The sequence below is a fragment of the Anser anser genome, assembly GCF_964211835.1.
Source record: "Anser anser genome assembly, chromosome: 1".
Taxonomy (NCBI): domain Eukaryota; kingdom Metazoa; phylum Chordata; class Aves; order Anseriformes; family Anatidae; genus Anser; species Anser anser.
Window position 1 is genome coordinate 146,412,363 of NC_139720.1, and position 23,935 is coordinate 146,436,297.

Genomic DNA, 23,935 nt, shown 5'->3' on the forward strand with positions numbered 1-23,935 from the left:
GTTAGCTAGTTAAATATTCAAATAAATGCAGCTTTCTTCTTCCTTTAAAATCAAAATTCTCATCAAATTTGGTGTATGCAAATGAAAGAAGAGTGAGTTATGAGACCAAAGAGGTGGTGGAAGAATAGTGAGAAGGATAGGTTTTGTGTTGCAGTACGTACTTCCTCTACGATACAGATCAAGTGCTGAAAAGATCGGTAAATATAGATGTCAAAGTGGGATACTAAATGTTCAGCACAATTACCATACTATCATAGATAATATCTAGTTATTAAGTGATGGAATACTGGTTGTTAACTTCAGGGTTATAGTTAATAGTTTTTTATAACATTTTGTTCAGCCAAGCAATTTGGAATTTAAATACTATAGCTTTGCAAGTGCCAGTTCTCTTAATTCAGTGGTGACACTTGTTGAAACCTGTCATCGCTCCTTTTAGCTATAAATTAAGTGTATACATTTGGTAACAGCTCCTGCCGTGTGGTCTGTACAGGTTTTACAGAACTTGTAAACAGCAAAATCAGAGTAGCTAATGGGAAAAAACTAAGGTAAGATTTTGTTGCGCACAAACTCATGATAGTGCCTTACCTTCCAGAGGAGTGAGTTTTCACCTGTGGGGCCTGCACTCGTGTTCTGCATTGACTACAGTACAGCATTTCAAAAACACATGTTCCTGTACATTTCAGCTGTCCAAAGAAATCTACTCTATTTGCTCTCAGTGTCAAACGTTATCTGAAATTCCTCTGCTTGAGACATTATTTGATATATAGATGTCACTACTGGAAAAAAATTGTAGTCGTAGTAGTGGACAAGCTGTTTAGCTGTTTGCTTTGCCTTTTTTTTTTTTTTTTTTTTTTTTTTTTAACAGCAAGAAAGAGAAAATCTTGTTGCTCTCCTCTCCACTTGCAAGGAGTGACTGCCAACTTCACTGCCTTCTTGCTAACCAGCTTGCCCTAAGCGGACTTGCAGTTTGAATTTACAATTTTTGAAATGTTAGTATGGACCAAGAGTGCATTTACAAGCATTATATACAGAGTTTTGAAGCACTTCCATCTGTAAATTATGCTGGGGCTTTTTTCATATAGTATAATTATTTTATCTGGAGACTGTGTATGCAGGCTGACCTATGCACGTACTTCTAGATCCAACAAAACCATAGGAAATACAGAAAATGAAACTGGTTACATATTAAATGCGTTAGAGCTGATAGAAATGTGGGTGCCTAATGTGCATTAATTGATACTGTAGCAGTGGTGCTGTTGACTGCAACAATTAAATGGTTGAACAAAGCCCTAAGAGATAGGAATATCTTCAGATAGCAATTCAGTGGCTTGAAAGCCAGGCTGGAAGGGTAGTGACAGGATTATCTGCACATATACTCAAACACAGACTGGAAGGTGGATCCTTTTCTGTCCACTTATTACCAGTAACTGATTAACTTAATCATTTTGTTTAATGACATGTTTTATACCAAGCTTCTTGGGAGATTTCTGCTCTCGTTTTGGTAGATGCGTAACTTCACTTTTTAGAAGTAAAAGAGAAAAGCTTCCCATCGGTATGGGGAATGATTACACAGAAGAAACGTCAAGGGTCTCTTGTCCAAAGTCTTTGGTGTGCTGCTTGCTGGAATCATTGCTCTCGCAGGTGATGTGGGAGCACAGCCACGTCAGGATGTCACCGCTGGTTCGGGAGCAGGCATTGCTTGTGCCCACTCCAGAATATCTGCACACAAGGACTCGACAGCGTCCAGCCGCTCGATTTGCACCAGTTTGGTTAGCAGTTCTGGGATGCTGTAACCCGCTGTGCTGATGCGATCAAACAGCTGCATGCCGTCTGTCATGCCACCTATTTCGTCTCGCTTCAGTCCAAAGCTCTCGGCGAGGTGGCGCCACGTTTTCACTATGGCTTTCTCTGTGTTGTATGTTGAGCTGAGCATGCGGCTCGTCTTCTCCAGGCAGTCAAATGGCAGCTCCGTGGGGCTCAGACCTGCAAAGGGAGGTGTTTATGGTCAGATGTCTCTGTGAGCAAGTCTTGGCTATTCAAGACATTTATTAAAATGCTGCAGTGTATACTGTTAGCAATAAGCACAGCTAAAAATCTTTAAGTGAGAGTCAATGACAGGTATGTCTAGCTTCAAAGTTATTGCCATATTTTACCTAGTAACAGTAGGGTACAATAGCCATGGAATAATTGAGATAAAAAGTTGGATGGAAAAGAAATACTGGATGGGTTTTATGCGTTCCTATGGTACTACCCCTTCCTGCAACGATTTACTTGCTATTAGAAGTGTATTGGAAACATATCCCTAGTGAGCAGCTCCATTAATACACCTCTGTACATCCAGCCTAGTGTTTGAGCTCAAAATACAGCTCTGACCCTTCCCTGAGTCTGTCAGCAGCAGCTGCTGTAACATCGCTGTAATTGAAAGTTGCCCTTGTAGGAATGCGAGGAGTGAGGTGAAGCAATGATGCCAGATGCTTGCAAGCATAAAAGACCCTGCAAATGTTCAATTGTCATTGCTATCACTGAATCTCTACAGAGGATTTAACATTCATCCCGTGGGGAAAAAGCTATTTTTTTCCTGGACTTTTTTTTTCTATGTACTACTGGTCACAGAATAGAGGAGAGAATCAGCTACTGTGTTTTTTTTTCTGAAAACAGTCTTTTGCTTCTGTAGTTTTCGTGCTTCATACCCCACAGCAGCAATTTGGTGGGAAATGGAGCTCCCTGAACCATAGAAAACTCACACAGGTATGTGCACACCAAGTGTGTGGGGAAAAAAAAAAAAAAAAAATAAAGGTAAAAGCAGTCTTGTCCTTGTCCTTTGTTCTGCAGGAAAATTAATTCATGTCCCTTCTGCCGAAACACTTCAGCTAGTCAAGTGCTGAAGACACTTAAAACACTGACCTACTTGGAAACCCCACTTGTTGTGAGAAGTAGGACACAATTAAAGAAGCAGAGTACGTCGAGACTTTTGTCTGAAACACAGTTCTGATCCTCCACAAATCACACTTTCGTACCTGGAACTAATTTATACCTGTTATCCACCTCACTAAAGAGGCCAAGCAAGCAGGTTTCCTCTAGATGAAGAACGTGAGAGTGCTTCTCCACCGCTTCGATGTCCAAGCATGACCCAGCACTACCCCTGCTGCGCTCCAGAGGAAGGAAGCCCATGCACACATCTGGCGAGAAGCTGTGGTGTGCAAACCCAGCCTGGACATCTCTGAAATCGGGGCACCATGATGCTTCCTAGCAGGTGAGTACAAATCTGCTTCCAGATTTGCACTTCCTTTCCATGAAGTTCTCCTTTCCACAGGAACACAGAGGGATTTCTATTTTATAGCAAACAGCTCTGATCCAGTTTTCTGCTGCTAGTATAGGTGCAAGTTTTGTGCACTCACCTTCTGCAACGTCGCATACGTTAGCATACACATCAAGTATCTTTTTCCTTCGACTTTGAATCTGAAAGAGAAGAGTGTTATTGAATTATTATTTTTTTCAGTCACATGAGTAAACAATTGGCAGAGAGCAGTACAAAACCTCTGGGAGATCCTAATTTCATGGCTCAAGGGATTATCGTATAACATCCTGAAGGGTCTCTTTTGAAGCCTCGTAGAGCAGGACACAGCAAGTCAGAGAAGAGTAAACATATTTCTGCTTTTGCTTTCCACTGTTAGAGATCTTTTTTTTTTCCATCTTTTTATCTTCTTTTCAGATCATTGACTTTTCTGCTCTAAATGTTTTTGTATTTTATTTCTTTTTCGGACTGAAGTGAACTCCTGACAATGAGAACAAATTCAATACCACACATGCAAGCAATTAATGCAGGGATTCCCAGGTAAACCAGGACAGGACTGGCCATGGGGAATTAAATTCAGACTGGAATTGCCTTCTTCCAATAATGTAAGAGGGCTGTAGAGAAGGGGATCTTCTTTTCTGTCACTTGACATAGAGCTGCTTGCTGCATTACAGATTAATTATATATTTTCTTCCATGATGTATTGCCTGAATGAATCCAAAGGATTTTACAGATAGATAAAAAAAATCAGTGACACTTTAGACAGGGAAAATCTGAGGTCCAGGGTGCTGCCGTCATTTTTGACAAGAAGGAGGCTCAGACTGAAAACCCTGACATTTTCCAAGCTGAAAATGGACATTTTGATGCGGTTTCACTTAGCAAATATATTCTCAAGGTTTGGCCTTGGATTCAATGCAGATTGAAAACAAATGTCAAAATGTCATGAGTTCTCAAGGACTGGAATTGTCATCTCTCCGCCAGCTCTCATTAGGACTGAGGTTTCTGAAAAGCTGTCATTTTGGTAGGACTCTAGTATTATCTCCACAAATTCACCACTTTTCACTGCAAAACAGAATGAAGAAAGCTCACTCTTGGTTTTTGTTTTTTTTTTTATTATTTTTATTTTTGAATTATTTTCCTCATTTTATTTGGTCTCTAAAGGACAGGGCACATCAATTACTTGGATTAACAGACTTGCAGCTGGAGACAGCAAACTGGCTGCTCCACCCGACGCCTGTCTCACAGCATGCTGTATTGCAGGGAAATGCAATGCAGACACTGGCTGTTGTTCACATATCCTTGGTATAATTTACATTAATCTTTGGGATGCTACTGTACACTTGGATTAGCTGTTTCAGAACCTTACAGATCTTTTTTTTTTTCCCCATGGGATTTATTAAAATTCCTCTTAAGACAACAATTAGATACCTATTTTCATTCTCCCCTCATTTTTAGGACAAAGAGGGAGGTTAAAGAATTCCAAGCCCAAAGAGAATTACACAGGGTGATTTTCTTTTTTTGTCTGAGCCAGAAGATGGAAATTTGTAAAGCTTATGCTGGAAGAAGCAGGTAAATGTGGGTCTGATGGTTCTGTGTGGTAGCTCATTCCATAATGGTTTTTGTTTTAACCAGGAAAGAGCAGCCTTGGAAAAGAACAGGCCTTTAACTTTCTCCACCCCTCTCCAGCAGCTCCTTGATACTTTTTCCAGTACTAGAAATGTTATTTAATCTCTAGCCTCAAGCAAAGTACTGCTTTTCTAACTTCTGGCAACTGGCTTAGTTGTGAAATCTTAGGTACAGAGTGGGGGATCTTGATGCAATCTGCACTTTCATTGAAAACTTTGTCTTCAGCCTTGTCAGCAGGCTTCAGTCCATTAGCAGTATGTTAGGATGGCAGGTCTGGGAGACATAGCATAGCTCATGCTTCAGATGTGCTTATGAACTATCTAAACTACTCAGGAGAATGTATTTACTATATATTGTCTTTAGAGACAATTATTTTCTTATTAAAAGTTCTAATTTCATGCTTACCCAACTTGTGTTATCCAATTTCAAGCAAGTGCATGCAGAAGTGTGATAAAGTTGGATATATACAGAGACCTCAGACAACTGAATTTTAAAATATGAACATTGGAGTAGTAAGTTATTTTCAGATAGTCATAACTGGTTACAAGTAGAAAAACATCTTTCTTGGACACTTTGAGTGTCTGGTCTCAGCTGAAAAACGAGCGATTATTAGAAAGTTTAGGCTGAACCATCCCCACAAAGTAAAACATGCAAACATGAAAAGCTGCATTTTCAAACCTTTTTTATTCTTAAAAAAAAAGAAAAGGATGGTATTAATGATGCATTTTTGTCCTAGCTATTGCCAATTTTAATTATTTTTGAAGTTCTAAAACATAAAAAATATCTGAGCAGACACTTTCTTTTTAAGGAAACATTCATTTTAATATAAACTAAATAGTTGTGTGGGTGAGGGAGTGCCTTAGCGATGCCTTGAAATAGTCTAAGTGAGATAAAATGCCCTGAGCAATACATTTCAGCAGGAAGAAATGAAGGCCTTCCACAGCAAAACAGTGCATTTATGTTGTCCGTCAGAGCACAGGAATGACCTTCAAAACACATAGGTATTTTTGAAATGTAAAAAAAACCCGACAACAAGCACAACACTGGATATCGTTGAAAATTCAATGGCATAGAAATACCAATGCTTCTGAGTTAAGACAGGCAGATGTTGTATGAATCCATCTGTGCTGTTACATTATTTTATTTTCCTGTAGTACATGTAGCTTTGGGGTTAATTATATTAGCATTAGCTATATTGGTGAGTTGCAGTTTGTTTTTTGTTTCTTCAGACTATAAAACATAATTCTCTAAAAAAGCAAAGCTATTACTCTTGTAGCAATCTGCTTTTCAGCACTGGGTAGTATATACACATGCACAGACACTCTTAAATATTGAAGGAATGTTATATGCAAATCATATGCAAATGAGACTGTAATAAAATTAATTGTAGAAACTCTCTTGTAACTTGTAAATTAGTCCTGTCTGCATTACAATGCATTTTGTGGTGATAGTTTGTAAATTGTTTTCTTAAAAAAATCAAACAAAACCATAAAACAATACAGAAAACAACTGTCAATTTTTAAATCTCAAAGTAGCCTTACCCCAGTCGATTTATTGTTTGTAGAAGATTTATCTCTGGCCAAATGCACTAAAGATAACAAGCATCTCTCTGGAGTCCCTTGCTTGTCAACTGCAGCTTCTTCATCACTATCCATGCTACGACTTAAAAGTCGTTCATTCTCAGAAGATGCATCGTTTTCACTGTAAAATGAAGGATAAGGTTATCTTAGTGATGCTTCTTGTGGTTTGACTCCAATTATTTCCTTTTTGCTATCCCAGAGTAATGGAATAAAAATGTTTTCAATTTTTTAAAATGCCTTTCCCCTGAAATCCTGTGAATGTAACCACATCCACCTACAGAGGATATATGTTCAGTGCTCACCAAGCTGCACAATCATGCTCATCTTGCAAGAATCCCTTCATAGAAGTATTTTCCACTGGGGACAGTGTTTACCTCACTGGAGTTGTGTTATCCAGCCAGGTTTGGCTGCCGGGAAAGGAAAACTATCATGTGGTGCCACCCAGATGATGCTATAGACAAGGGATTCCCTTAAGGCCTGGAGCAGTTATTTCTGCACCTCCTGGCTGAAAGTGAGTGGGGACCTTACCAAGGCATGTGTGTGTAAGTGAGACTCAAGTCCCCTGAATGGACCTCACAAAAGAGGAGGCAGCCCTGAGAACTGATAAACTGGTCACAGGTACTAACAAACAGCTCAAGGTAATATTTTAACACATGGTGGCTGTGATCACCTCTTCCAGAAACTCTATTACCTGTGGCTGTCCCATTGACACGTTATTCCTTGGTCCACTAGACTTGAAATTTTGGTGCAAATTATTTCTGCTTTGTTCTCAATGGATTCCTCTGTACCAGGATGAGTGGTGACTATGTCCCTTCTCCACTTCAGTCAAAGGTATGGAAGTATGTTTATTTTTTGCTTACCTTTTAGCAGCCTTAGCTGGAGTTGCTGTAAGCTTTTCAAACTCTTCTTTCTCAGAGAATATCACAACATTATCTGCAGATAAACAGAAATTTAAATTGGCAATGAGTATCCAAACTGATGTTTTGTCTCTGCTTTAGCTATTGCTATCAGAGGATGAAGTGGCATTCTGGAAGTACAAAAGCTATTATACACAATCATTTTGCAAATGAATGGGGGAATTGTAATTAAGAGGAATGCACTAATTGCACTTAAGCTCAACGTTAGAAAAAGGATAGAAAAAGCAAAATTAAAGCAACTTATACCTTGCACTTCTTTCTTCTCTTCTTGTGTATTAGCCTGAGCTTCAACATTTTTTACTGAGTGGCTCTTGCAACAGGCTAGAATGTAAAGATACAACAGTAATTATTCTCAGAAGCTATCTAAAAATAGCATTTGCTGCTAAAATTTGTTATGCTGAAAATTACCTTGAGCAGAAGGTTTTGTTTTCACAATGTAAAACATGATGATGAGGACAATGGCAATAGCCATTATGAATATAGTAGACATTGCAATTATAAGAGCTGTAGCCAGATGTCCTTGTCCTGAAAGGTCTGCTGGAAAAGCAAGGAAATATTTTGTAAAGAAGCAACTCTTCAGATCAGAGAATAGTTAATAGTTTAGTCTGCTCTACACTTATATTTTACATACTCATTTATTTGATCTGAGTCCTGATTACTTGTTAATCATTGCAAAACTAAGTGCTACTTCTCAAATGCAAACTAATGAATAGGCTTTCAAAACAGTGACATTTATGCTGCAAGAACTAGTTATCAGTATTCATAAAAAATACCTGATTGCATGACCATCCAAATATGTATGAAATTGTATTATCTGCTAATAATATAAGAAGCTATATGTACGCAGGAGTAGCAGCCTTCAAAAAAGTGAATTCTTGGAAACAGCATCAAAAAGAAAGAAAAACAAATAAAGAATAAATGGGACAAGAACTAAAAGTACTTGATAACTATGGCTGCCTCAAAAGCTTTGCAATAAGAAGCAGAACACAATGCACATGCGGAATAAGTGTGTTTTTTTTTTTTTTTTTTTTTTTTTCTAACAGACTTACAGCATGGATGCAGGGTGAATTTAAAATAAGGTATGTGAAAAGGTAGAAGCAGAATTTCAGTGAACAGCTATTAGAATTGAAAAGTCATGAAAGGATGCAGAAAATGACAGATATGTTAAAATGCATGAAAACTAACTTTTCTGAAAACACAATCCTCAAGATCTTGTTTACAGACAAAATCAGGTCAGTACCTCAGTAACTGTGTCCTTCCTGCTGTGTGTTCTGTTCTCACGTTCAAATATTTTAAAAAACTAATAATTATACTGGAGAACGGTTTATGTTAGCTCAATGAGAGACTGACTACATTTGTGTATTAAATTATTTTCACCAGTCTAAGCTAGGCTTTGCTGAGGCATAATGTGGTATCTGTATGGCTGCACATAATCAGCTAATTCATTGCTGGCATTACCCAGTACAGTCCAAGACTATTTTAAGTCCATCCTTCTGAAACAGGAGTGTTGATTAACCAAGGACTAAAAAATCATTCTGAAATGTTTTTAATAGCAGTTTTAGAAATCCCTAAAAAGAGTGGCAATGAAATTCACGATAGATATTATCAGTTCAGTTGCACTTTGTTGATGTTATTTTTAAGACCACCAGTGGCTACATTAAATTTATGGATGCCTTCTTACCTTTGTGAGCATGCTGGTAAGGTGAAAAAGTACTTGTGCCAGATGTGCTCGGGAAAATGGCCGAAATACCAGAGGTAGCCCCTGCACCTGCAATACAAACAGAAATGCCATAAACTTCCACAGTCATTTCATCTCTTCACAGCGGTATCTTGGCCCAGGTAAACAGCCTTGCCTTAGCTTGATTGCATTTCCTGTTCATTAGCAAAGAACCCATGAATTCACTGTGGCTTTTTGAAATGTCACTAATCCCAGTGTGCGTGGCTGGCATGTTGAAAATTGTGTTTAGAATACATTTTTGCATAGCATCTAGAGGGAGGGGAAGAAATCAAAGCTCGTAAACTGTTATGAACTTAAAAGAAACTCATCAAATTAGTGCTTCTGACAGATATCCTTCACTATAGCAAGGCCACCATGAAAATCTGATGTTAAACAAACCTTCATGACCCCAAAGAAAAACCTAGGAAAGGTGACAAACAAGAATGTTGAATGCCTTTCTGTTTCACGGAGCTGTACCATAGAAGGAAATAATATAATTTCTGCAGTCTAGCTGGATAACATGTTTCTTTTGATTTCTCCTGTCAGTCCAGTCCAAATCTATATCCTGAGTTAGAGGAGGGAATCTACAAAAACAGTGAAAAGAAGAACGTAAAGGACTTCTTCATGCTAACAGAGTGAGATTGTCCAGTAGGGATTTTCCACGTCTAAATTCTACAGCTAAGTTTAAAAGTAGTTTATATTTTTATTAATCTTTCAGGTGGTGTCTTACACCAGATTTTCAAAGCAGTAAACCAAGTCATAAACTAATGTCTTTTCACAGTACTAGACAATACTGAATGTTATTGGAAATAAGGTTGTTGATCTGAGTGCTATATTAAAATACAGATGGTGCTGAAATAGAGTTCCAAAAGAGGCATAAAAACATTGGGGTTGGAAGAAAACCTTCTCTTGTGTCTCAAGTCATTTTTCACATAATTGGTAAGCAGGTTGTGCAAACAGCTACCATTGACAGCAACTGAAAACCATCTTCTAGCTGGGAGGGGGGGAAGCAATCCCTCCTGCTTTATATTAGCTGCGCATGGAAAAAGTCCAGCGATGATAATTAAATTCAGCAGACCCAAGGCCAGAAGACTGTCCCAGTCACCTGGTGAGGTACACAGAGCACATGGCTCGACAAGCTGGTGAGGCAGCTAGAGTAGCTGGGAACTCACCAAGCCATTATCTTGACCTAGTAAAGAAATTCAACCCACTAGGTAAAGTTGACAGGAAATTAAGTGGCCTGGAATGGTCTGAGAAATGTTCCGTGGTTAAGAACAAAGAAATAGACATGCTCTTCAAATTAAGACAAACGTTTTCTAAAAAAAAAAAAAAAACAGAAAAAGTATTACCTAACATAAAACATGGCTGCATGTAGTGAATAAGAAATGTACGCTCCTTAAGTGGCCACAAAGTATGAGTTGCAGATGTTTTCAAACGAGATTTTCTTTAACAATGGTAAAATTTCTTTCAAACTTCATTTCTTCGAAGGAAACGGAATCATTTATTATAATTGCTTTTTTGAAACTGAAGAAGTGTTTTCATGAAATTTTAAATATACTAATTTGTTAATTCAGATGCTTTTAGTATTATTCAAATGACAGGCAGATTATGTAAATCATGACTCTGGGTTCTTCTCTGTGACAAACTTAGTTCTAGGAAGAATTACTCACAAGCTCCAGAACCTGCAATTTAGCAGTGGAGCATCTACGTATCAGTGGGTGAAGAGGTCATCTGCGTATAGTGGAGTTAATAACAGATAAATTTTCAGTAATTCTTCATAAAACTGAAATGAATCACCCTTGGTCTCAACCCATCTATTTACTCATCCCAGCTGGACAATGGAAGAAATCTAGGAAATGGCCATTGTTGTAGCCAGAGACATGTCTGTACTTTCATGTCCCCGGCTACCAGGCTTTTGCCTCTTCTTGCCACCTCCCCCGGCAAACCTAATTACAGACAATTGCAATTCTGTGCAATTCTTGCAAGCTGCAACAAGTCAACAATAGCTTTTCTTCCACTGCCTTTCAATTAACACAGGCAAACTGCTCTGCTTTGTCTGCTTGCAGTTTATCTAACAAGCTTGAGCTCGTCTCCTTTATAAACAAGTTTTATCGCACTCTCTTTTCCTTCACTTCAAACATGTATTAATTGTATTTCTGTCTAATCAATCCTGTAGTCACTTGGTATTTTTAGCTTATTAGGTATTGCTAGCAATGTTTTTCATCTGTGGAAGGAAGGAGAGCCAAGGTGGGAAGTCATGCAGCAGCACAAAACAGGAGAGGTAATGGGGAAGGTCATCTGGTCCTCATTCGGTGTCATTGCCACACTTCACCCAGTTCTACCCCACATCAGGATACAGCCTCTTTCCCACCCCAAACACAAGCTGGAGCCTCTCCAGTGCACAAGGGTGAGCACCTTCAGCTTCGGAAGAGCTTACGTGCAGAATTTTCCTTTGCTTACATGGGAATGGGACTACGTCGTTTGTTCTGTGCTACGTATCACGGCAAGATCTGGGTTGATGCTACAACACGATGGCCTTTTACATATGCCTATGTGGGAGTTAGTCATTATGCATATTTTAAGCCTATTATCAAATTTAATAATTTGGCTTATTCATTATGAGCCAAGATAGTTCTTTAGATGTGGCTTAGAAGCAAGCGCCAATTAATGCACCTGCACTACAAGGGGAACCAAATATGCCAGCTTCTGCAGAATTTCAGTTCATGGCATTTATATAGGCAAAAAGAAACAAAACTTGTAGTTGTTCCTTTTTCCCGGTCCGGCAGCACACCATGACTCCAATGTCAGTTGTTCCTATGTGTATCCAGTTTTGCATCTAGATCACATTATTAATTCTGGTTCCAATATAGATGACACTTACATAATCTACAAAGACTTAGATACAGCTCAGAAAGAGACATCCTAAAGTGCTAGAGTGCAACATATGGAAACAACTCTGTTTTAAGCACAAAAAAAAAAAAAAGACTGATGGCTGTAATATAGCTGTGCAAAAGAGTGGTTTATATTCCTAGACACCTGTAAGTAATATTGTAGGAATGCGATAAAGACATTAAGAAAGATGGTTATCACTGAAGCTTTGTCAGTTTTTGCATTAGAAATAGTTTTATTAAAAAAAAAATGGCAGCCTTTTTTTTGTTTTGTTTTGTTTTGTTTTGAACTCAAAAGATAGCTTTAACTTAAATTGCCATGCAGCCAGCCTTTTGTCCCCCTAGTGAAGAAATGCAGGGCAGTAAAATAATATTTTCATTTTAAAGATCCGTTCTGCTGTGTGTGACAGGACCGTTGCAGTTGTTTGTGTATCTCAAGGCAGATTTACAGTAAGAAGGGATGAATGAAACTGCCAGATCTGTGGGAGGAGGAGGGCGCAGGGAGGGGAGGTTTTGCCAACATGCCCTCTCACAAGTGTTTGCACCTGAACGAAATCTGGTGCAGTAGGAGACCATATGTGTGTCTGACTTACACTGCTGTAGGTGTCAGCTTACTGGTCCCAGCAGAGCAGTGCTGCTCATAGCTAGCAACAGCTTTTTTTTGGTGAAGTTTATTTAATACTTAATGACAGATTATAAAAATACACAAAGTGCGTACGCAACAGACTATCAGAGTGATCCCAAAATAAGAAGTGTTTTAAAAATGTCTTTACGCGTGTATGTGTTTGCTTCTTGCTACTGAGAGCAGCTCGCTTTCTCCTGATGAATCCCTCTCCTCACAGCCACGGTCCATTTATGAATGGCAATCCATACTCGTTACTGCCAGCCGAGCTGTGCCTGCAGCCACTGTGACCATTTTGAAGGAGTGAAGTAAGATAAAGCACACACTGAAATAAATAACTAGCAGCCTGAAATATGAGCTGAAAAATATATTATATTTAGTCGAAATTCGATAAAGGTAGAAAGTTTATGCCTGACAAAGTAATCGGAAACTAGATTATAACGGAACCTAGTTATAAATAAAGACCTAGATGTTTTGAAAGTGCCGGTCAGAATGTTCAAATTAATGTAAATCTCTATTCAGATATGTACATGAAAGGTTTACTTTCAAACCTAAGCTAACAACACTTCATATCGAAGCCCTGTACACTTGGAAAGTCATGGAAGCTGAAGCAGCTGTCAAAATCAAGCTACTTTTTAAGGCATCTACATATGAATTTAGCAATCAAACATCAGCCAACTCTAAAAATATTGCAAATCACTAATAACGGAGAATATCCCAGACAGTGGAAGACTTTTTGACTGCTTCTGATTTTACTGTCTGTTATTTTCAGGAGACATACAGAACACTATAAGGCAGGTCACTCTAATATTTACTGTAGCTGCAGGTACATATTTCAGCAAGTTTAGGTATTTTTTAAATCAGGAAGAATGAGAAGCAAATCAATTCTCTAGTGTGAGCCCTCTACAAATTTGGATAGCAAAATTCCTCCAATCTTAAATTTTAGATCTGGTCATTCTCACTGCAAGTAACCACTGCTGCTCAGACACCTAAAAATAAATGCTTTATGCTGCCATGCTCTCTGTAATGTCTTTAACTGTTTCATTTCTCTCTCCTTTTATTTTGCTGGGAAGTGGTGTGATTGTAGGCTGTGTGGCCTTAGCCTGACAATTTATTTACAACTATTGCAGTTTTGTTTAGAATTCACTGAGAGCTTTAATTGCATGGTACTGGTATGTCATAAATACATGCAGCATGAATTAAACTGAGCTCTGGGAATTAAGTGTTGCCATCTCCTTCTCTGTGCAACACAAAGGGAATAACAGCAGTATAGACCCTGCTGAAAGGGACCCTGAGCAGGGACCCCGAGGAGTTCTTCTCTCATATGCCCCTGTGCATTGGTGGCCAGTTTGTGCAGGTGGTGAAATGCTGTGGCCCTGCAGGTTTGCAGCAGGCTTGTGAGGCAGGACAGAGCAATGCTACAGGCACCTGCAGCTTCTCCCAGGGTTTGTGGTCCTCCAAAGTCCTCAGAGCTTTCAGGTGAGCTGCGGTGTGCCCAGATTACATCCTGTGTGATACGTGGGCCCAGCTTTCCCAGCAGTTCAAGAGAGCAAACCCCGTGCTTGATCCTCAGATCCCTCCCCTTTAAGGTTTATGGCTGAGGCTGGCCAATTTTGTCCTAATATTAGGTTCCTCTCCTAATATAGACAAGCCCTGAGGGGATGAGAATAAGGCCATACCACCAGTGAACAATAAAGCACTGCCTTCAACATTTCTCCCATTCCACATGTGAAGAGGAATGGGGTGTTCAGAGATCAAACAACTCAAAAAAAAAAAAAAAGTTTGTTAGCTCCAGCTAACAAGCTTATTCATTTGTAAGCATAATTTGAAACAGAAGGAAAATGTCCTGATGTTGATCATATTACAAAAGGACAAAACTGGCAAGGAAAGAAAATTAGTGATATTAAAAAGAATGGGGAGTTAAAATGAAAACCTACGGAATTATTATTTTTCACTAACACAAGTGCTTTTGGCATTAGGCTCGTTTGTGTTAAACATTTCAGTTAAGGAGTCTGATCTCTCAGTCTCGAGCACATGGGTATAGCAGTGACCACTGATTAGAGCTTGTCTGAGATGTCAGCCTGTTAGTAAATTGTTCTCTCTCATCTGTTTGGTTGTTTTTGAAGTTCTAATGAGACAACAATAAAAATAATCTTTTATGTTTCCAGATGCCATTCACTCTTTGGTAATTCAAAAATAACTTGACTACCATTGTTTTCCTTTGTTGTTCTTATTTTTTTTTTTAATTTTGCTAAGCCATCATTGGCATATGTTAGATTTAAAAACTTACACAGGTTAATTATTGCAACCATTTTCATGTCTATAGCCAGGAAAAAAGAAAAGGGGAATTAACAATATTTTGCATTCATGCACACATAAGAATGCATAGAGGAAGAAAACCCTCAATCCATTGCTGAAATTCCCTAGACTGATAATTTGTGAGTGGAAAAGTATTTGCATATTTGATGTAATTGTGTAAATACAACTTCAAAATACAATGTTCTTCAAGTTTTTGTAATGAGGTTTGATTTTGTTTTCCTCTATCAGGTTTGAGCTGGAATGGCAAATATCAAAGTTTGAGCAGAGGAGCAGAGTTATAAAATGGTTGAGAACTGCAGCTGTGCAAAGATAAAATCTCTTCTAGCAGTGGCTGTACCTCTGTGCCAGATAAATTCTGTGTAGCTTAAATCTTCTGTCTTTTGCACTGGATAAAAGAAAACAAAACAAAACAAAGAAACAACCCTACATATTCAGAGGCCTCAACTGACTCCAATGCCAGAGCTGTTGACAGCAAAGCCAGCACCATTAACTGTGGGAAGCCACATCTTAAAGTGGTTTGGTGCTCACTACCTGCAGTGCATCATCCCCCAATTTGCATAGGAAACCTGCATCCAGTAGCTGCCTCCCTTACTCTCTGCAATGCTGCTAGTTGTCACTGAGGTAGCATATCCCAGTTTAGCATTGGCAAGGGTCACTGATGGCTCATGCTCTCCTTCACAGGCAGCTGAAGGTCTCACATCTTTGATGTTTTGGCATTGTGCCCCTCTGGCCTTAGCAAGCCAGGCCTGAGGCTTCTACACATTAAAAATGAGGGTCCCAAAGTCTTACACATAGGCATTTCACAGTGCCCAGGAGATGAATAATCACAATCTTTATGGCGATGTTGACTCCTTTCAAGAAACAAACTCTTTTCCAAGAAAGAAAAAGCTTTCCTCTCAAATAACTAGGGATAGGACTAGAGGGAATGGCCTCAAGTTGCACTGGGGAGGTTCAGGTAGGAAATGAGGAGACATTTCTTCTCAGAAAGAGCAGTCAGGCACTGGGACGGGTTGCCCAGGGAAGTGGTGGAGTCACCGTCCCTGGGGGTGTTCAAGGAGAGGTTGGACGTGGTGCTTAGGGACATGGTTTAGTCGGTGACAGGGGTGGTAGGGGGATGGTTGGACCAGATGATCTTGGAGGTCTTTTCCAACCTTAATGATTCTGTGATTCTGTAGCACACATACTCATGCCTATGTAAGCACACTCCCTGCCCTCTACAAGCACTTTTCCCACAAGCCACCACTGAATACTGACATCTCTCAAAGACCACAGAGAATTATTGCTTTTATCCTTCACTCCAGAGAGAGATTTTCAACGCTGCAATCTGGTGACATGTTTATCTCAATTAAATATCTGACCTATACACAAAATCTCCCTCTCCTCCCCCCGTGATCCATGGTACTTGTGCTATTTATATCTAAGTCACTTGAGAAGAAAAAATAAAGGTGACACAGGCTCATTGGGGAATCTCTTTCTCACTTTCCATATTCTTTACACTACTGTTTCCAGATGCTGGGACACAGGGCGTTCATCTTGTTTCCTCAGCCATTTCAAGGTTTATTGACTGTTTAGGAGATGAAAGTTGCACAGCAGGCTCTTGGAGTTGAAAGTTATTTGTTTACCCTTTGATCAAAACCAAATACTTTTCTGCCAGATAAAATGTACAGTCAGGCAAAGTCTTTGAGTAGGTTTCCCTGCAGCAGCGCACATACCCAGCTTAGTTTGTGCTCTGTGGCCCTGTGTAACACGGAGGCCAGGCGAGGTATTTTTGCAGCTAAGGAAAAGACCACTGTCTTTCAGTCCCGGCTCAAACCTAATGAAGGCCTAAAATGGGATTTGTCTGCCCTATTTTTTTTTCTTCATCTAGAAGAGAAGTATTAAAGCCAGAACTTGTCACAACCAGCTTCCTACTTTGAAGTAATTTGCCACCCTTGTTTCCTTGCCATCTTTTGGGTCAACTCTCTCCAGTTATGTGCCATACAGAGGAGTATTTGGATAAAAGGCAGCTCTGGGGAGCAGCACCCTGGCAAGATTTTAGACATCATGAACCAAATTATCTGAGATTAGTGATTTGAGGGATTTGGATTTTCAGAACCTTTCTGACCCATTGAACAATTGTAATCAAATGTTTGGTTTCACGGACCTGATTAAAATGGTTATGTTTACTCTTTGTACGGCTAACATTTTCTACATTAATATTCAGTCAGTTTGTAGGTTGCCTAAATTCCTCCCAAAGATAGTATATTTATTCTTGTGTTTATGAAGTTAAAAATGCATGTGGTTAATCCCTTGTGTAATTGACACTTTCCTCGCAAAAGTAAACACATTATATGTAGTATCTGCCAGATATCCTGCAAAAGACAAAGATTTGTTTTTGGAATTGAGAAGTAGCTGTAACATCTTGCAGTAGTTCCTTGCCAGATGAGTAAGCTACAATATGTTTGATACTACTAAAAATCCATTTCAGCATGTGTTTAAGGCAGACCATTGCAGCTGAAGAAGCGATTCATCTCCAATTAATCCTGCTATCTCATGCCATCTTTTATTTTGGAAATGAGGCATATTGGGGGTGTTTGTATCTATACTGGCTGGTGGCATCTGAAGGAACTGTTGAGATGAATACCCCGCACCTTGAAGCAAGACGTGGCATGCTAACAGGGTAGTTTGTTTGTCTGTTTGCCAGGTACGACCGATCAGCCGCTAATCAAGTCAGGCTCTAGGGCCTAGCTGGCTTGGGTGCCCTCAGCAGCGGTGGGCTATTGGCTAGCAGCAGGCATGGCTATATACCCATCAACAGGGCAGCCAGCCTGCACATGCATGCAGGAGAAGGTGTGTCCCACACCGCATGCCCTCATCTCCCACCGAGCCTCCTAACCTCGTGTTTTCACCTACCTCTCCGCCTCCTTCCCACATCTCGCAGTGGGGCTCTCCCTCGCACCCTTGCCTCGCCTCCTAGTACAGACCCAACCTCACCAGAATTGTGCTTACCCTGCCCTCACCCACTCCTGCTTTCTGGGGTAGAAGCACACATTTTGGGACCGGCTGGGGTCCTGCAGCCAGGCAGGGTGAGCTGAGCAGCCAGGCTGCACACACACGGGTCAGGGGAGTACCTCCATACGGGCTGTCACCGCTCACCAGGAGCTCTGCAGGGTGGTATTTATCCCTGGCTAAGGGGAGCTCCTCTGCTTTAGGAAAAGTAGTAGCTGTTAATAACCAATCCTCCTCCTTTGAAGTGGCTTGCAGGGTACCAACCACACATGGTTCAGCAGCATCTGAATTAGGTAATTGCTATTTGTATACATAAATAAATGCTCGGGGAGCTTTTTATCAACCACTGCTTTCAAATCAAGCAGGCAAAGTACTCCAATTCTTTTTCATGGTAAGGACTTTTAAAAGAACAGAACATGGAGGGGACTTTGTTTTTACATGCATCAGGTTTCTCTGGGGGACTGGCTGTTTTCGTCTTTTTTTATTATTATTTATTTTTCTCCTGGTCTGCTCCAGATTCTGAGCGAGCATCCAAGTCATTTGCTCATTCAGAGGGAGCCTCAGTTTTGCTTTTCACTTTCTCACTTTCTTTACGCTTTAAAGGAGAATGCAGTCTTCTTGGGGGGATTACGTCTGCTTTAGAGTGCTACTGCAGGGCTGTCCCCGCTCCCCACAGCCTGAGAGTGGCTATTGCACACACGAATGTGTACTGCCAACATGTTGCACACACTTGCATATATTTTTTTTTCAACCAGCAAACTACAGGCATTCCCCTTTTGTCAATGGAATATACAGTTATACCTCTTATCATTGCTGGCTATCACACTCCAACATTAACAGCTGTATCACTTTGAAACCAAAGGATGTAAAAAGGTGTGATGTACTTTTACAAGGATCTATAAAGCGTCCCATGTTTTCTTCATAGCTGAACTGAATAAAAAATTATAGAGATTTGTGTTGTCTTGCACCTACTTGGTTAAATAAAGATAACTACTGCATGGGACATCTTAACAGATGAAAACTGGAGTATAACAGAACAATAGCAGGTCCTAAAATCGAAGCTTCTGATCTCTCCCCAAATGTTCAGCATTTGCTTCCTTTGTTGGCAAGGCTATTTGGAAGCAGAAATTGTTCTACTGGAGACTGACATTGTTTGAACATCATAATCATCGCTAAAAAACTTCATATTGAGTTTCCAGATGATCTGAGTCAAAACCAGATGAAATGCACAGAAATTGTCGAGCACTTACATTCTTTGGTGTTAGGAGGCGCCAACAAGCACGAGTAGCAAACCATCCCGTATATGTTTCGAGGTCTGTTTTCCAGCATGTAGTAACTGAAACGAAGGGCAAGATGAGGCAAAACAGTGTAAATTAATATACTGCAACTGAGCATGGTTCAGCAGCAACCAATTACACTGAGATAAAATCATGTAAAAAAAATACACCAACTTTTATAAGCAATTTGATGCAAAGATTATTCTTTTTTTTTTTTTTTTTTAACTGCCTGAATGGAGACAGTGTTTCTCTTCTTCCTTTTACCCCTAAAAGACAATTAATCAACCATCAAGCCTACATGACAAGGAGTAGTATCATTGCCTAAAACAACATGATTCTCCCTGTTGAGTTCAAGCTGCAGTTTACGGCATGCCCTGAAATAAGACCTTTCAAAATAAAAGAGCATTATTTTCTGAAACAGCAGTCTTTCAGGCAAGACCACCAGCTGGATATGGTTGGCTAATTCTCTTCACAAGCACTGTAAGAATAATCTTAGTAACAACAGAGCCAAATCTGAATAACAAATGCAGGAAAACACCACCCTTACAGGGGAAGCCAGATTAGGCTTCACAGTTTTTTTTCTCTAAGTTCATTGCTGTATCGTTTATAAGAAAGCCCTTGATCATAGAGTTACAGCATGAAGGAAAACTTTCCATAATTTGAACTTCTGGGCTGCCAATAAAGTTAGTCTTGAAATAAGGTAATTGGTTATGCAAGAATAGGATCCACAGACAATATAATGAGTAAATTACATCCAAATCATACACAGTTGATGTTACGGATATGCCTTTACAAATCACTTGCTAAATTTTAATGAAGAAATGAACAGTCCTAATCTATTCTATGTAGATGAGTACTCAACATAATAAACATTTTAAGCAACAATTAATCCATTCTCTGCTCTTACATACCTGTCTATGTATGTGCAGAATGTTTTTTTCTGGAAAATGTATACATTAGAAAATCACTGCTGAAACTGTCCATCAAAATCAGTTGCTCTCTAATGAATGGCCCAGCCTTCAAACAAACTATAAATGTCCAGGAAATGGACACTGAGATACAAGGTGGAAGGTGGTGCTTGGAGGTACCTCAGAGAGCATGCAAACTGAACATAGTTCCCCTTTTTTTTCTTACTGGTATTAAAAGATTCACCCTCACTCTTCCCTTTGGCTTCTGTGCCCCATGCCCCTTCTGACACTCTGCCCTTCTCTCAAGAGCAAAACTTCATCTTTTGTCTCTTGTGGGGGCCTGCAGAATACTAGGTTGCAAAGCAGTTAATAAAAAAGCAGTAAATGACTGCCAAACCACAATAAAAAAAAAAAAGAAAAAAAAAGAGAGAGAGAGAGAGAGAGAGTGGCAGGCCAAAGATACACATAAAACTATAAAGAAAAATACTGGACAGCTAGGATTCACAATGTAATAGCCGCAGTGGTTTAGGGAAGATAAACAGCCCTTCCAACAGACTGTTGGAATTACCAACATGTAATTAATTCACACTGGTGGAATATTTCTTGGTTTTCACCACAATGGAGAATGCTGGAGGATGGGTAAATAAGACTGAAGATGATGTTCATTGGCAAGCAACTGTTCACCCAGGTGAGTAGGAAGTTCTGCAGTTTCAGACATTGATGGTTCACCCCTATGAAGTACTGGCAACAGACTGATGTTTCTGGCTATTTTGCAATGCACCGAGTATTAAAAGCAATGTTGGAAGTATCTGATCTCTTTATATCACTAACTATAGAGAAGAAGTGGCCATTAAAAAAATCATGAATTTCCATGGTTCTACTCTTCCACTTATTATTTCTGTTTCCTTAGCACTCCCAGGCTTTGGATTTTGAAGGAAAAACACAAGAGCGGAGCCTAGACTGAAACGTGGATGTGCTTCCCAAAAGGTTGGACCTGGTGCTTAGGGACCTGGTTTAGTGGGCGACATTGGTGGTAGGGTGATAGTTGGACCAGATGACCTTGGAGGGCTTTTCCAACCTTAATGATTCTATGATTCCTTCTTAACACCATGATGGTTTATCCTGGGCTAATCTTGGTGGTACCATGTCACATTCAGGGACTTGGTCCCAGAAGCAGAATCTGGAGCCCCGGGTTTAGGTCTGCCTCCTGCAGGGACCAGGACACCTGGGACCAGGGGAATCTGTGTTTTCAGCAGGTGACAGTCTGCAGAGAGGTAACAGGGAGGTGGTGAGCACAGAAGTGAAAGCATCTGCTGCCTTACCCAGAACTGCAGGGGGAGACTTTATCTTGTAAGAAACACACTGCTAAACCTTGTCATTCTGAAAACGGAGAAAAAAGCTTGTTTTAAAACACCTCCGAGAGGAGAATTGGACCTGGTGTAACCATGGACAAACACATTAAAAGGGGAAGAGTTGGCAGCTGAGGCATTTCTGACTACATTTTACAGAAATATTATCCCTTTGCATTCTGTCTTGTGAGAAGGCCAGTGCTTCGAGCTGAAAGTAGCTGCTGGGACAGCATTAGGGGAAGATATCATATATGTCTGCCCTGTTCTTACTCATCTGTAGGTATCCACTCATGGCTGCTGCTGGCCTAAAAAGACCTTTGCTTTGACCCGGTGTGGCTGCTCCTCGTGGGTTATGATCTCCAACATACTCCAAGAACACCTAACGGGTCATCCCATTGAGGGAGGGGACTCTGAGTTGTACCTAATTTCCCCATTATTGACCTATCCTATTCACCATGATGGAAGTGCTTCTGCATAGGAGCAGAGGGTAAAGCCTGCAGTGCCCCAGGCTATTAGGTCTAGGTACCTCCAGAGATCACTGGCGGACTAACTTTGATTTTGAAAACCACAGCTTTGGAGATAAGCCTTTAAATTCTTCCCAGGTCACAGTCTTGCAACATTCTTGTAAGCCTGACCAATAGTGTTATTCCTATTTTACATGAAAGGGAACCTGAACACAGAGAAACAATGGATGCTCTTGTACCAAAGGTCTCCTTCCTTAAAAGAGAACATCAGTAATACTGTAAAAAATATGAAGGAAAAATACCTAATTATCTGCTGTCAACTTTAAAGCAAATGATAGAAGAAGACATTTGCAGCCACTGGTAAAGGTCGCTAGTTCAGTGGTGCTTTGTCTAAAAACTTTTGGTCAGAACGTGCCATTCTCATCTTTTCTTCAGGCTGCTTTGCTGAGCTGGTGGGAAATACCAAAAAGACGAGATGCCCCCAGACAGAGACTGCAACATGCGGGCTGTTACCTGGGGAAGGTCTGCAACATGTTACTGAAGCACAGTCCTCTGAAAATGTAGACCTTAATTTTCCACTTCCACTCTCAGAGGTTCCTTGAGTTCCCTGGGCAAGGGAGTGCTGTCAGATGCCACTCATACAGGCACCTGGATGTCCCTGTGCCACTGGGGCAATAGCAAAGGGTCAGCATTGCCCACCAGCTCTCTTGCTCTGATGTAGGGCTTCTGTGTTCCCCCCCCACACACAGAGAAGAAACCTCTGGGCTCTCCAAGTTGCATCAAGACGGCTTCAGAGCTTGTTTCAGCCCAGATGTAATTTATCCCGAGACTTTAATCTCTTCAAGCTCAGAGTAAGTGCATGTTTCTCCTTAGCTGCTGGCCTTGCCAAAGCGACCCAGGAGCTGCACACAGCCAGCCTACGGCAGGCCAATTTCTGCTGCAGGTTACACCTGTGCAAACAGGATGTTTTCAGATTACTCCCCAAGCACCAGCTGTGCAAGCTGATTATTTTCAGCCAGCACCCCACTCCCACCTGGGTGACCTCATTAGTCCTGACAAAATTGCAAAACGGCGACTGTGGCCACTATTTAACTTTCTTGCTCTTTATGATGTATGAGGGGAAGTCAAGAGGGAGTTCTTTTCAAATCACATCATCAGTTTGCTTGGCTGGCAGTTAGACAAGTCCTCCTTTATATTTGTAAACTGTGAAAATTTCACACAGACTCGCTGATATAATAAACCTGGAGCCTTGCAGAGTCTCTTTAGCAGTTATAAGCAGAGTTTCCTGCGTTATAAGCTGTGTGGGCTATGCTGCGTCTGCAAATTGCACAAAAGCCAAATGTTGGGAGGAGGTGAATATCTAAACCAACAAGCCACAGTGGCAGAAATTGAAAATGTAGGTAAAGTGAGGTTGTGTTATAGAGTATTTGCTTACGCTACACACACACACAAATAAAAATTAAAATAAAAAAAAAATGAAAGCACATGCATGCTTGGATTTTCAGGCTTCCAAAGGTAACTTAGTGAAGAATATATTACTAATATATTCAGTGTAGCAACTGCTTTCTCATCATTACTATCAGAATTACACTGAGCTTAACAGGCATTAAAAAGATGGACAATAAAACAGCTTATATTTTAGCCCCTTCAACAAGCTCTGGAACTTGTTTTTACTCTGAATGAGAGCACACGCACTACATTAGCAGCCCCTTACACCCGTTTCTCTCTGTTGACTAAACACGAACCATCTCCTAACAGCTCTGTTAGCTAACACTGTCAGCTACTGACAAATTTGCCAGCTGGTCACATTTGGAGAAGAGAGATTATGTGTTCGTGGACACAGACTTCCAGTGCCAGCATGGACCTACAGGGAATCCAGGACATCTTCACGAAGCTTATTCATAGGATGCAGGACCTATGAATAAGCTATGAATGAGGACAATGGGGACTTCCGATGTTGTAGCTAGAGGCCAAGATGTACTTCT

The 23,935-nt window shown here is 40.3% G+C and overlaps 1 protein-coding gene across 3 annotated transcripts in view; it reads right to left on the reverse strand.

Annotated features, from left to right (window-relative positions):
* Positions 1-804: 804 nt before the first annotated feature.
* LOC310892163 (tumor necrosis factor receptor superfamily member EDAR-like) overlaps positions 805-23,935 on the reverse strand; it is a 51,210-nt gene continuing 28,079 nt past the window's right edge. For 2 of the 3 annotated variants that reach the window (XM_083819552.1, XM_083819550.1), the window contains exons 5-12: positions 19,203-19,288; positions 9,100-9,186; positions 7,827-7,955; positions 7,665-7,739; positions 7,362-7,434; positions 6,463-6,622; positions 3,399-3,459; positions 805-1,983 (exon numbers count right to left, since the gene is read on the reverse strand). In XM_083819552.1, the coding sequence (XP_083675678.1) occupies positions 1,664-1,983; positions 3,399-3,459; positions 6,463-6,622; positions 7,362-7,434; positions 7,665-7,739; positions 7,827-7,955; positions 9,100-9,186; positions 19,203-19,288 (991 nt within the window). In that variant the 3' untranslated portion in view covers positions 805-1,663. The remainder of the gene's footprint in view (positions 1,984-3,398; positions 3,460-6,462; positions 6,623-7,361; positions 7,435-7,664; positions 7,740-7,826; positions 7,956-9,099; positions 9,187-19,202; positions 19,289-23,935) is intronic. The other variant, XM_083819551.1, reaches the window with a different exon arrangement.